This window comes from Haliaeetus leucocephalus, unplaced genomic scaffold, assembly GCF_000737465.1.
Source record: "Haliaeetus leucocephalus isolate CR32 unplaced genomic scaffold, Haliaeetus_leucocephalus-4.0 Scaffold751, whole genome shotgun sequence".
NCBI classification, from domain to species: domain Eukaryota; kingdom Metazoa; phylum Chordata; class Aves; order Accipitriformes; family Accipitridae; genus Haliaeetus; species Haliaeetus leucocephalus.
Genome location: NW_010973187.1, coordinates 8,754,678 through 8,768,246, shown reverse-complemented (window position 1 = coordinate 8,768,246; position 13,569 = coordinate 8,754,678). Strand labels below are relative to the sequence as shown.

Here is a 13,569-nt window from a genome sequence, read left to right as displayed (position 1 = left end):
TTACATCTTTGAGTTTACGTGCAAAACTGATGGATTATTCATTTGTTTTAGTTTAGATAACTGCTATTGTATACTGACAAATGGCCAAACCCTTCTGGAAGTATCTTGGTGTCTATTTGAAATGTGTCTCCCACTCAGCCATGTGCATTCTGATTTTGTAGAAGCAAGGACACTTACTTGTAAGAGATATTTGAGATGTGCTCTGTGTCATACTGTAAGGACTTCTGATCAGACTGTGTATCACTCTGGAATTATAAACTACATAACTGAAAAGCTTTACCTGCTCAAGTTCCTAGTTTCCCAGACTTTTCTTCATGCATTTCAGTATAAACACACACAGTTTTAAGTACACTTATTTATTCTCTCATCAGTCTGCATATTCTTACATTACTGTAATAGTAATAATCTTACATTACATACAGACATCTGTATGTTCTTTATCTGTAAAAGAAATTAAAGATCAGCATATTCCACAGGATTCAAGGTACCTCTTCCTTAGAGGTCTACACAATAGCACAACCTGTGAGTGGGAAAGCACAGTGACACCACCTCTTCCCAAACTTTTCTATTAGTGGAAGGACAGAAAAAGAGGGAGAATAAAGAAGTTAGCCAGAAACAGCTAGTTCTGTGAAGCAGCAGTGACTTCCATTGACAACATATTTGGTCTTAAACATCTTTTGTTCCACTGCAGTTAAAGCCAGTCAAATTTCAGATAGCACACTCTGATCAGTACATTCTTGCATATATTTATCTTTCTTCTCTAACAGCTGCTCTGAAATTCCTTTCAGAATTGAAGCATTACACTACAGAAATATAGTTCTACTATAGAACTGTATTTCTACACTGTGGGCTAAACACCCTTCTTAAAATCCAGGAAGCAGCATGACCAAAAATGGTATAGGATTACACTATTCCATATGGATCTCAACCCATTGACTGCACTTTAAAAAATAATCTGAATTATGCCTTAGTTCAAGCAAATTATTACTAAAATAAAACTGCTCAGTGACCCTGATCGCTGCTGTGTCACGCAACAGTCATAAAGCCTTCCCCCTACCACAAAAAAGAAAAACACATGCAGAGCAAACCAATCAAAAACACCTTGTCTGGAACCATAACCAACTGAAAAGCACTGCTCCTAAATATGCTATGGATAAAAAGCTTGATAAATGCATTTAACTCAGCCATTTTTCCATACAGCATATTTTAATTACTTGGAAATATAACTGATTGAAATTCTGCTCCTAGCTTCCTCTATGTCAAGGCAGCAAAAACTCCAAGCACTGATATAGCTAATGAGTGGTAATTAAGTTAGTCTTTCACCAGTCTCATCTTCCTCATTCAAGTGCACTCTCTCACAGGCTATGAATTATTTGAAGATGAACTGCTTTCAGCCTCTTGTTGCACCTTCTACGCTTTTTTCAAAATGAAATAGTCAAGGATTTGAAGTTTACAACCTTGGCATTACTCTTTGACCCACTGCCTCTTAGTTATTAATATGAAGTACAACAACTTCAGGAGACATCCACATAGTAGGATAGCCAGTATCTTGGTAGGGTTTCCTTTTTGCTTGATTTGGAACAGAAACTTATCCTTTCATTTTCCCCAATTCCAGATGCATACTAGCCATCATGCTGTTCAACATGCTGCAGATAGATCTTTTTTGCTCCCTAAGGTTTTATGTAGAATTTAAATCATGAAGCTGCTAATTGTGTACATGGAAACAGAAACTGCAATCCAGAAAATAGTATGCTGTTCCCATGCTATGATGCTGGGCCCTCTTTTAGTTACTAAGAAGTTACTACGTTTAACATCAAACGTCCTCCAAATTCAATAGGTAGCATCATGAAGCCAAATACCTAATTTTCCAAACCACACTTCCTCACAGTTAAGCCCCTTAAAAATAACTACATGTTTAATGATGGCTGCATTTTCCTGAGAGACTTCAACCACAGACAACATGCTCACAAGACCACGGGGGCTGGAGAAGCCTCCATAAGGTTATTATTCCCTACATATACTAAATATAGAATATTTTAAAAAATCTGAAGCAATATCTAAGCTAGTAGAGGGAGCTTCCTTGTGTAAGGCTAGAAAAAGTCATTTGCCTGGATACTTTGCATGAAGAAATTAGATGAATGGAGAACTGGAAAAGAAACAGAGGCTCAGATTGCTGAGGGACAAGACTGTCTTTCTCAGACAGTAGCGGACCTGCAGGATTTCCTCCATTTTCTGCAGTGCTCCGACTGAGAAGCAGCCTCCTGACAGAACAGAGATGGAGTGAAGCCTTATTACAACTGCAGTGAAAACTGTGTGGCTCCCACCACTATTGCACATAAATCCTCTTGTAGCTTTTTCTAGAGCAGTGGCCTTGGCCGACAACTTTCATCTCAAGACAAAGATTGATCAACCAGTACACAGCATCTATAAGGAAACACACTTGCTGTCCGCTCATCAAGTCAGAAAAGACAACCTTATTTGCCTCGAGTAGCAAGCAAAGTTATGTAAATACTTCAAAAACCACCAGTTTTGAAATTCTGAAATTCTCCAATTGAAGGTGCTGGGAACAATGGTAAAGGATGAATATTTAGGAATTAATCAATAATAAATTTATGCTCATTTTCATTTTACTGTTTCTTGCATAAAGTTTTTTAATTTACTCTTGACTTCGTATCTTCTCATTTTTACTACCTAGTTATCTCCATAGGATGGATGCAAAAAGATTTCCATCAGCACATTTAATGAAAAACATGTCTTTCAAGCAAGGCACAAAATTTAGATTTATTTATGTAATTTGATTGATCCCAATTTTTGTTTTACATTAAGTACAAAACCCAACTTGAACATAGGTGTAAATACAATTTCCACAAGGTAGTTCAATGAGATTTAAAATCAGTTATGTATCCAGAACCATAAAGCACAATTAAAAGCAGCCCAGGATATACAGATTGCTTACCATAACTGCTGAAAGAGCTCATAATGTATGAATATATTTAACAACCTCCAGTAATAAGTTATCTCCTTTCTAACCTTTCATTTGAAACACATTTAGCAATTCTGTACCTAACACAGGAAGCATTAAAGAATAAGAAGTACAGATAAGTTTTACTCAAGCTGAGGCCTAAATGAAACACATACACAATCAAAAATTAAATAACAGAACAATGACTTAAATATTTTGGTTGAACTTTTTAAAGAACATAAATGCTAAGATAATATAGAAAAAAAGCAACAGATTCAAAGACTTATTTACTTCTCTAAGAACTTATGGTGTACTGTAGCTGCCTGAAATATTTTAATTACAGAAAATCATATTTCCAAGTTTGGTATGTTTGTATTTTCTAGATGATGTACATTTAAGACAACCATCCATGAACTTATTTACAAATAGAAGCTTATTTATTTTAAAATGTGTATAAAAAAATCAGTTTTGGCACTACCCATAAGGCAATGGATGATATGTACCTAAGGTAGCAAATCACATAATGAAAGCATAACCAGAAGAAAATCATATTCTTTAACTTATTTTTTAAAGAAACTGTGATACTTTAATTATAATTAAAGAGGAAATTAAAGAATCAGCATTTGCAAGTCAGTAAAGCACCCTATCCAAAATACTGAAGATTCTTTTTATTTGCAACAGGAAATTACTTTAATCTGTGAAGCTACTGTGCCATGTCTTGTGGGAGAACCTGATATTTCTATGGTTATTAAATTATCAAACTAGTTTTATTATCAGAAAATAGCAAAAAGTTTAAGGACAACATGATTTTACTTCTTAAGTAAGCAGAAAAAATACTACTCTGAAGTCCAGCCTTTCTTAACGATCTATAAAAAAACCCCGAAGGTGATTTTGCCATTCACTCCACTGAGTAAAGACCACAGTTTCAAACTTTTTTTTTATTGATATGAATGGTTTTAACAACTTCCTTTTTGCATTTCCATCAGCTTCAATGATAGTTGAACCTTAAAATTCAATTTCTAAGTGTTGCCACATTTGCACTGCAAAGACTGCAAGCCCAGATTTCATAAACTGTGGATTTCATTTAAATTTAAAAAATAATCTTTGCATTTATCTTAAATTTATAAAAAGATTGTTTTTCAAAACTTAAGGCAAAAAACAAGTTTTATTGGTTATGTTTCTTTTAAGTCTGAGCAGGTGTACGAGGCTGTTTAAATATCAAAAAAGCTAATGCCATATACAGTATTACCAACAAAAGAAAAAGGCAGCATGCACCCTTAAGATGAAAAGAAAATTTAATATTACAAGATGTTTAAATAATCCAAAGGCAAAAAGTGTCTGTCTCCTCTAAGAGTATCTTCATAAAACATGGAAATTTTAGAGGACATTGAGTTACTAAAATATTCCGTTCAACGTTTATACAAATACATTACTACAAGTTTACATACAATCAACTGACATCTCAGTGTTAACTAATTACTTAAATTTACAAGACAAACATAAATAAAGCTGTTAAAACAGGCAAGTACAGTACTGATCTATCATTCAGCACAATGTATTTTGTATTTCTTTCACCTTGAAAAGAATCAGATTAGAATTGTGCGAAGTCGTTCTCCAAACCTAGAAATAAAATAAAAGAGAATTAAGTATATCTATGTAGGTCTTACACAGCATAGGCATATTCCAAATGCCTAAGTCCTGTTTTCAAGCATGTAATTTACCATTTAACAACCTTTTTTCTGTTCTCAGAAGAGGCCACAGTCTTTAAGGTTATTTTTAATAATGACATCAGTTACAGCATCAAAAACAAACTGCACATTTTTTGTGTCTGTGGCACATGTGAAGTGAGTGTAGATTTCTTTCGTGTCTTTTCTCTTGTTCAGATCTTCAAACTGACATTGAATGTAAGCAGCTGCTTCTTCATAAGTGTTTGATCCTAGAAGAAGAAAATTGCTCAGTAAGGAGGTTTCAAACCGAGAAAGAACAAGATGCATACTATATCTTTGAAGGAAGTGGTTCTTTGGAAATAGTTAACCTAAACATGAAGAGGAGTAATTCCACAGCCATTGCTTTAAGATACCATAAATAAACTTGAAGGAAACCTTTTGGACACATTTTTAAGAATAAAAGCTAAGGACTCAATTCAATTCCAGCTGCAGGAAGAGTCTTGGCATTTACTTCAAGTGAAAGATGGAGTAAGTCATTAATGACCCACCACTGTTCCCTAGATTTTGTTTCCTTCATGCAAGTTACTTGCTTTCAATTTTTATGTTTTCAAAAGTTTGGGGTTTTCCCAAACTCAGAGACATTTGGCATACATATTTCTCCTAAGCTTTTTACCTCCAACGTGCTATTTTCTGTACAAGGAAGTTATACAGTTAAAATGATACATAAAAAAGCTAAGACTTGTTAAATGAAATCATCCTCTTTTGCTATATATTTCCTGAGTAAGCCACCTACTTCTAACATGTATGTACACTCCCTGTTCAAATAAACTCTCATGTATCCTCAGGAATTCCTGCTAGTGAAAAAAATTACATCTAAGTACAAAACCAGGAGGAAATCAGAAAAAAGAATGGGCTGAATAAATTAGGCTTAAAGGAGTTGCAGCAGTAACATGTAAATGCTATCAGTGGACCAGCATTATTTCACCTGGTTAGAAAGATGAATCTGACTTAGCACTATTTTATTTGTGATCCATAAAAACACCACCCCCACATCTTAAACTTTCTTTCATTTAAATATTTTAAGATACCTAAACTCCTCATGATTTGCATATCAAAAATGAGGTAATTTAACCAAAAATTACTTGACACCTGCAACCCCCTCCAATACCTGCATATTCAGGGTAGCAAATAGTGAGAGGACTCCTTTTGATTTTTTCTTCAAAGAGATCTTTCTTGTTCAGGAAGAGAATAATAGAAGTGTCTGTGAACCATTTATTGTTGCAGATACTGTCAAACAATTTCATGCTTTCATGCATCCGATTCTGTAATTGGAAAAAACACCTTGTATTTTAGCAGACTTCAGTAGTAAAATCAGGATACATATTTTTGATATAGCTACAAGTTAACCAGATAAGTTACAAAACTAAGTTTCTAGCATACAGAATCACATTTTACCACAGGGAAATACAGAGAAGCCAAGACCACCACAAAGAGCACTTTCATGAGTAGGGTTTAAGCAACTACTTCCCCCCCACCCCCTCATTTCCAGGTTTAAGCTGTTTAATATTTTAGAAATTTTTGGTGGTTTGACATTTTGCAGTACAGATATTCTACAAGAGTTGCTGAGTTACCTGAATTTATCTTATACTGATTAGATCTTCTGGAAATTGAAAATTAAATTTTCCATCTAGCTAAGATTCCAGCAAAAGAAAAAAAAAAAAAAAAAGGTACATAGAACTAGAGGATCAAGGGAGCAGGTTTTTTTCCTCTTGCCCTAATTTTTAACAAGTACTTTGGCCAAGCTCCAGTCATTTAAGTAGCAGGATGTTAGCTATGACCTTCTTTGACTATATTTGACTTGATTGGTTTTTTTTAATTTCTCTTTCCTCCCCCAACTGTATAAGAAGTGGCAGAACATGAGGATAAGCACAGAAGTTTCTTAATGAGTCTCACACAATAGATAAGCATCCTTTTAGACCACTCAGTAAAAAGCATGCACTCTGTGCATACTGATACGGGAAGGAGTCACACCATGAAAGAGGAGAAAGGAGTGGAGGGAGTTGGAAGGGAGAAGGAAGAAAAAACTTTCTGCAACTAAGGAAAGAGATCAGAGAAACACATTTAGAAAGAAAAAAAACCTGAAGACTGAGGAAGGAAAGGAAAACGTGGTAAAGTAGAAACAGATAAGTCAAGCAATTTCTTATTATATACTTCTAACATCCATAAAGAGACTAAAATGTATATTACTGACAATCTAGCCTCATTAGTTTACGCATCCTTTAAAGCATGAGTGTAGCTGAAAAGAATACTTGTCTCATAGTATTCCTTCTGAGAATATGACAAAATACTTTGAAACCTGAAAGTATTAATTCTATCACCATTTCTCTGAGACCTTTTACACAAAACCCGTAAATCTTATAAAGCAGTAACAGTCTAAAAGATGTATTTATAGCTTTCTTTTCAAACTTATTTAGTTCTATCAAACAACTATTCCCTTCTCTAGCATTAAGGTACTTGCCATTTCCTCATCTTCAGCCAAGACCAAATCATAATCACTTAATGCCACACAAAAAATAATTGCTGTAACACCCTCAAAACAATGAATCCACTTCTTCCGCTCTGATCTTTGGCCTCCAACATCAAACATTCTGCAAAACAGAAGTGCAAAGCAGAGAATGAACTTTGGAATTTCTAGCTTTCTGAATGTTAACCAATAAAATCTGAAAGTATCAGCTGTGTAAGTCTGATCAAAAAATTTTCAAAAAGGCATTAAAATCTGCAACATTTATTACTATTTAATGTCTCAGTATATGAAAAAAACCAATTTTAATAAAGCCTGAAAAGCTTTCCTGTACATTTTACAAAAACTAATTATTTACAATACTATATTTCATTAACAAAGTTAACTGTAATCTATAAAAAATAAAAATAGTTAGCTTTACTACATGTAAACTAGATGAAAGTGTTATTCAACCTTTAGCCCAAATGAATAAAAAGTCTAAAATAATTAAAAGTATTGATCAATAGTGTAAGATTCCTTAAGAGCAGAGTGGTATCTGTTTTAATATTTGGAAATAATGCAATACTGTGGAAGTTGGATACAAGTAACACTGACTATTAGTGTTGTTTTAGTATTCTGAATATAAATATATACAATCTAACTTTCACTTTTTCAAATTTAATCTGGAATCTCCAAATCCTGGCAGGTTTCAGCTCCTCTCTCTCCTAAACCAAACTGCAACTTGATCTATTTTTCAACTGTCCATGTTTAAAGGGGATTTTTTTTTAAGAGATGCTAAAATTATTTTCAAAATTCTCTTAAAAGACAAAATAAGCATTACATAATAAGAAACAATTTTCCTCTCTAATAAATGCATTTTTCAAAAATGCAGTTAACTGGGAAAACTGAGCTATAAAGATGAGTCTTGTTTCTTTGGAATTCTTAGCTTAGCAGAGATAGAGCAATAGGAAAAGACCACATTCCAGAACTTAACAGCAGATGATCAACAAATTAGCATGATATGAATGAATTTGCTTTTCTCTGCTATCTAAATGCTTTAAATGGTCATTTACTATTATGGGCTACAGCCACTCTGAAAGACAGAACTTTCATTAGACTTCATTAGGAACTTCAAGTATTTTGCAAGCCAAATAAATAGCATCCCGATAAAATGAACAGTAAATCATGGTGTGGGGGGACAGGACCAACACAAAAAAAACAAAAACAAAACCACCCCAGACAGAGTGGTATCCTGAAATTAAGTGACAGATACATCATAGGATCTTCTCAGAGAAAACACAGACTTTTTTTCCACCTGTCTCTTTCCTATCACAGAAAAAGAATACTGTTTTCTCAAATTTTTGCCATGACTTATGGCTTCAAAACAATGCACGTGTCACATATTACTTTCCTTACTATGTTAGTCAATATTCTATCATGCACAAATTTAGTTTTTCCTCCTACTTACAAGCAAATGCAATTATTCCTTTTAAAAGAGGCCTGACTTGTCTTCAGGGGTTTTCACAAATAATTTTAAATTTTTCTATATTGTCACAAAAAAAAGAGCTTAGAATTCTGTAGATATATAAATGTTCAAATGGAAGGAGAAAGAGAGAAGAGAAAGAACAGAGGACAGCCCAGTTCTTACATCACCATCCTCTTTGCTCTAAGTAGTAGAATGGCCAGCTCTACCATGAAAGCCTTATTTGGGTAAAAATGTCACAAAAAACGGAAGAGAAATCCAGACTGGAACAACAATTGTTAAGACGCATAGTTAAAATTCTTGTAAAGGTATTCCAGCATGGCCTAAAATAATTAAGAATTATATTAGTAATAAGGCTATCACACTGAGGGCTTTTGATAGACAGTAGGGCATATAGGGTTGAACAACAACAAATCTCATTCTTTATAGACCAGAACAGAATAAAAGACAGAAATTAACTCAGAAACTTAACAACAAAATTGCTCCTTCTATTTTTTTGTGGACACCAGCTTCTAAGGAACGTGAGAAATTAAATGCTTTATACTGATGGCAGTACTGTAATATCAATCTGCATGGGTCTCACCTAGTTCAATAATATCTTATGACACTGCTCAATGCAAAAATATTATTACTAAGATGGTAACTGAGAGGTACTAGAAAACATGGCACAACTTCCTGTATTAATAAAAAACTGTAGTAAAAAGTATTCTTTCAAAGAATAGCAAAAATATGTAAAGAAAATAGGTCTGCACAAGAGGCATTGTATAGTTTTGGCTTGTTCACACTATGTTGATAGCATGTATCCTGGGAAGGGAGGGAAAATGCAGAAGACAGACAACTTCTAGAACATAGAAGAAATGTAATTTCCAGTCTGTACTCGCAGATACTGATTTTAGCCAGAAATGTTTGCTTCAGTTCAGAATAGCCTCTCTGCCAGTGGTGTATTTCACCAATGATGCTTGTCTCTTTTGGGGGTTGTCTTTCTAACTGTGCACCTAAACTCCCAGTTCTTTATGCAAACCATCTTTTTGCACTCATCTTTGAAATTTTTATATACTAAAATCTAGTACTGGATGAAGTTTTGGCATCACAGTTTCACAGTGAACACCTCAACAGCAAGTAATAAGAACTTAATGGATTGTTTTATGTAATGAAGCTTCTTCTCCATACGGTATCTGTACAGAGAAATACAGGCATACAGAAAAAACAAACAAACAATTATTTGGCACACAAAATTCTTAAAAAAAGATAAGGCTGCAAGTATCTTTAAGAAAAATCAGCCATTCTGAACAAAGTGGTCTTAAAGTTCACAAGCTTTCCATCTGCCCTGTTAGAAGTCATACTGAGACCTGTTAGGTCACAGTCCCAAAAGACTGAAACACTCACAGAAGCTGCTTAATCTGCAGATAAATTTTAAAAAGTTTTATAACAATGATTTACAGATTCAACCTTCCAATATGGGAGAGTAACCTGGTTTTGGCTGGGATAGAGTTAGTTTTCTCTCTAGTGGCTGGTATAGTGTTATGTCTTGGATTTAGTATGAGAAGAATGCTGATAACACACTGGTGTTTTCAGTTGTTGCTAAGTAGTGTTTATACTAAGTCAAGAATTTTTTCACCTTCTCATGCCCAGCCAGCAAGAAGGCTGGAGGGGCACCAGAAGTTGGGAGGGGACACAGCCGGGGCAGCTCACCCGAACTGGCCAAAGGGGTATTCCGTACCATGTGACGTCATGCCCAGTATGTAAACTGGGGGGAATTGGCCTGGGGTGGGGGGAAACTGCTCTGGAACTAGCTGGGCATCGGTCAGTGAGTGGTGAGCAACTGCATTGTGCATCACTTGTTTTGTATATTCAATCCTTTTGTTATTATTATTGTCATTTTATTATTGTTATTATTATCATTACTAGTTTCTTCCTTTCTGTTCTATTAAACTGTTCTTATCTCAACCCGTTTTACCTTCTTCCTTCCGATTCTCTCCCCCATCCCACTGGGCGGGAGGGGGGAAGTGAGTGAATGGCTGCGTGGTGCTTAGTTGCTGGCTGGGGTTAAACCATCACAGAGGGTGTGCACACAGGGTTGTGTGCAAGCCTATCTTTTAAGCATTTGCCTCAGGTGCTAATATTCATAGCACCATCCATGGTTTGTCTACTCAAAAGAACCATATTTTGTTTATGAAAGGTAAGTCAGAGTCTACAACGAACTAAAAAGAAATACAAGGCAATGCTGAAAGAATTGAAGTTTGTAACAGCTGAATCTACCCCCCTTATCTAAAGAATGAAGGAATTAGAGAAATGCTTTAATGACTTTCCATTATTTTAAGAAAACAGACTTCTCCAATGAGATTACAAGGTGACTATGCCACATTAAGACAACTTACTTCATTGAACTAAAAGTAAAGCATTAAAGACAATTCTCCAGTCACCACTCTAAGCTGTGTTACTTAGATATATTAAATGGGTAGCTTTCTGAATAGTTTATCTGCAATTGTGCAAATTTAAGGACTTATGCAGGGTCCTTTCATTAGCACAATATGTTTCTGAAAGCTAGTGTTGCCAGATGTGCTATGTTCTGCTTCTTTCAGACTATTTAAACAAAGAACACTATTCCAGTACCCATACAAAATGTGATATGGGCCAAAAGGACACCAGATATTTATTATGATTGCTTTCACTTCTTTTTTAAGGTTACACAAGTTGTTCATTTCAGTCCCCAGCCTTGCGAAAGACTCTGAATTTGACAAATATTTTTTTTTGGCAGGGTGCTTACAAAAGTATGATACATATATGGGAAGTCTCACATATTACATACTTATTAAAACGGACCTGGATTTTTTATTATCCCCCTTTCCTGTTTTCTCTGGGCTGTAAGATTGCAGAAGGGCAGGTAGATTAAAAAAACCTACCGATTTAATGTTAGTGTACTCTATGACTAGGTAGACTGCACTTGAAGGGATTCAATTACAGTTATATTTAGAAATCTTCAAGTGACCTGAGTTACTACATTCTTATTAAAAAAAACCACAGTAAAAATAAGTAGAGAAGAGAACAAATTAGAAGAAAAACAAAGACCCTTCACTTTCTGATCAAAAACTGTCAGAAACATCATAATCTCTGAAGAGGTCTTCTACTTGGGTATACTATTGTGCAAGTGACAATGGTCGTTGCCCATTTAATGTTGTACAATGGAATAATACCATCTTAAAAACATTTTAAAGATTACTCCTGTTAGAATTTAAAAATGAAAAAAGGATTCTTTAAAAATGTTCTTTACCTTCAGGATATCACCCTATATAAATGCAAGTCAGTTACCTACTCCTTCTTAGTTCTCAAATAATTAGTGATGGCTGTACCCATAGGAAGATATTTTGTACTTGTATACCTTAATACCTTAAATTTTAGTCGTTACTTCTGTCAATTCTATAATTTTTTTTTAATTTTTTGTTTTATAATTTTGTACTAAGACCTGAATTTCCATAAGAATTTGTTAAATTATCAGAACATTTCTACAAAATAAGGTGTTCTTTGAAGACAAAAGTAGTAAATCATCAGAGACTCAACTTCTGAAACACTCTATAGAAACAAGATGAAGAGGACTTGCTATTTGCATTTTAGATTGAATCAATAATCAAAGCTATGCTAAGCACTTTATAGAGAAGGCTGAAATGAGGCTCAACCTCAAAGAATCTAAACACACTGCAAAACAGGAAAGATAATGAAAAAAAATTGAAGTACCCAATATTGCACAGCTAGTCATGTTTATGTAGCCTCATCTTGGTATAATCAAGCCTTTTATGCCTTTAGTTCACCATAAAAGTTCTTTTCAATGTTATGTAAGAATGTACTTCTTCAAGCCCTTCCAATAACTCATTAAGCCTATCTCCTAAGGAACCTAAAAATTAAACACCTGTTCTACAGGTGTTTAAATATACAACATTAGAGCTAAACACTTCCAAAGGCCTGTCAAAGTTACACATTTTACAGAAGTGTAATCATATGGTCCTTGTAACAGCCCTATTAATCAGTACAGACTGGAAGTAGCTACCTGCATACAAATTCATTGAGAGTGTAGAAGAATTTAAACCCATCTACAATAGGGAACTGAACAAGAAACATTAGAAAGGGAGTGAGAAAATGGATAGCTCCTCAGAATACTGAAGACCTCTCTGGAGGCTTGGCTAAGGACTATTCTCCTTAGGTTTGCAAGAGATTCATTCCCATTTACCAGCTATTATTTTATGGATGAATACGAATTTTGTATACTTAAATCCTAAAACAAGGAAACGAAATATATTTCCACAGTACAGATGGCCCTGAAGGATCCATATTACAAGTACTTGCTATGCATTTATATGAAAAAAAAATATTTTCCATGAAGATACTAAACAAGTATATTGTATAGACATGCTGAAAACAATCTCTGCACAATCTAAATGCAGATGCAATGTGAATTTTACCGAGCTTTCTTCTCATTCTTCCTGATCAGTAGGAGGTACAATATTATTACATTTATACTATCCTATGCTTTTATCATGAATGTCTTCGGACATATAATGTTCAGCGTATTAACATTATCTCACATTTCCTGTGGTGCAGGATTTACAAGTCACATTCTTTCATCACTAAATAAAGCGTGAATAAATGTCGTACCTTAAAGTACGACACATACTTGAATTCAGTTCTTCATGAAAATTGATTTACTCTTTCATACAACACCAGCAAACATTTATAAGCCTCCAGCTCTCCAACTAAATTTAAAGGGAAGAATCTGATAGAAGAACAGCTATTTAACATGGCAGAAAATGGAATATTTTGAGATTTAACTTACATATAAAATATCTTTACAAAAAGCTTCCAATAAACCCAAAGCATTTATTACTTAATATCTGCATATTTATTCTGAGTTATTACAGGAGTTCCAACAACTCCCACATCCCTTCAGAAAACTAAGCCAAGCATG

The 13,569-nt window shown here is 34.4% G+C and overlaps 1 protein-coding gene across 1 annotated transcript in view; it reads right to left on the bottom strand.

The window, feature by feature from the left end:
* Nucleotides 1-4,368: 4,368 nt before the first annotated feature.
* The window catches only part of GNAI1 (guanine nucleotide binding protein (G protein), alpha inhibiting activity polypeptide 1), a 36,644-nt gene continuing 27,443 nt past the window's right edge, over nucleotides 4,369-13,569 (bottom strand). Inside the window, exons 6-9 of the mRNA XM_010580934.1 lie at nucleotides 7,148-7,277; nucleotides 5,798-5,951; nucleotides 4,684-4,898; nucleotides 4,369-4,582 (exon numbers count right to left, since the gene is read on the bottom strand). Of these exons, the coding sequence (XP_010579236.1) occupies nucleotides 4,708-4,898; nucleotides 5,798-5,951; nucleotides 7,148-7,277 (475 nt within the window). The 3' untranslated portion in view covers nucleotides 4,369-4,582; nucleotides 4,684-4,707. The remainder of the gene's footprint in view (nucleotides 4,583-4,683; nucleotides 4,899-5,797; nucleotides 5,952-7,147; nucleotides 7,278-13,569) is intronic.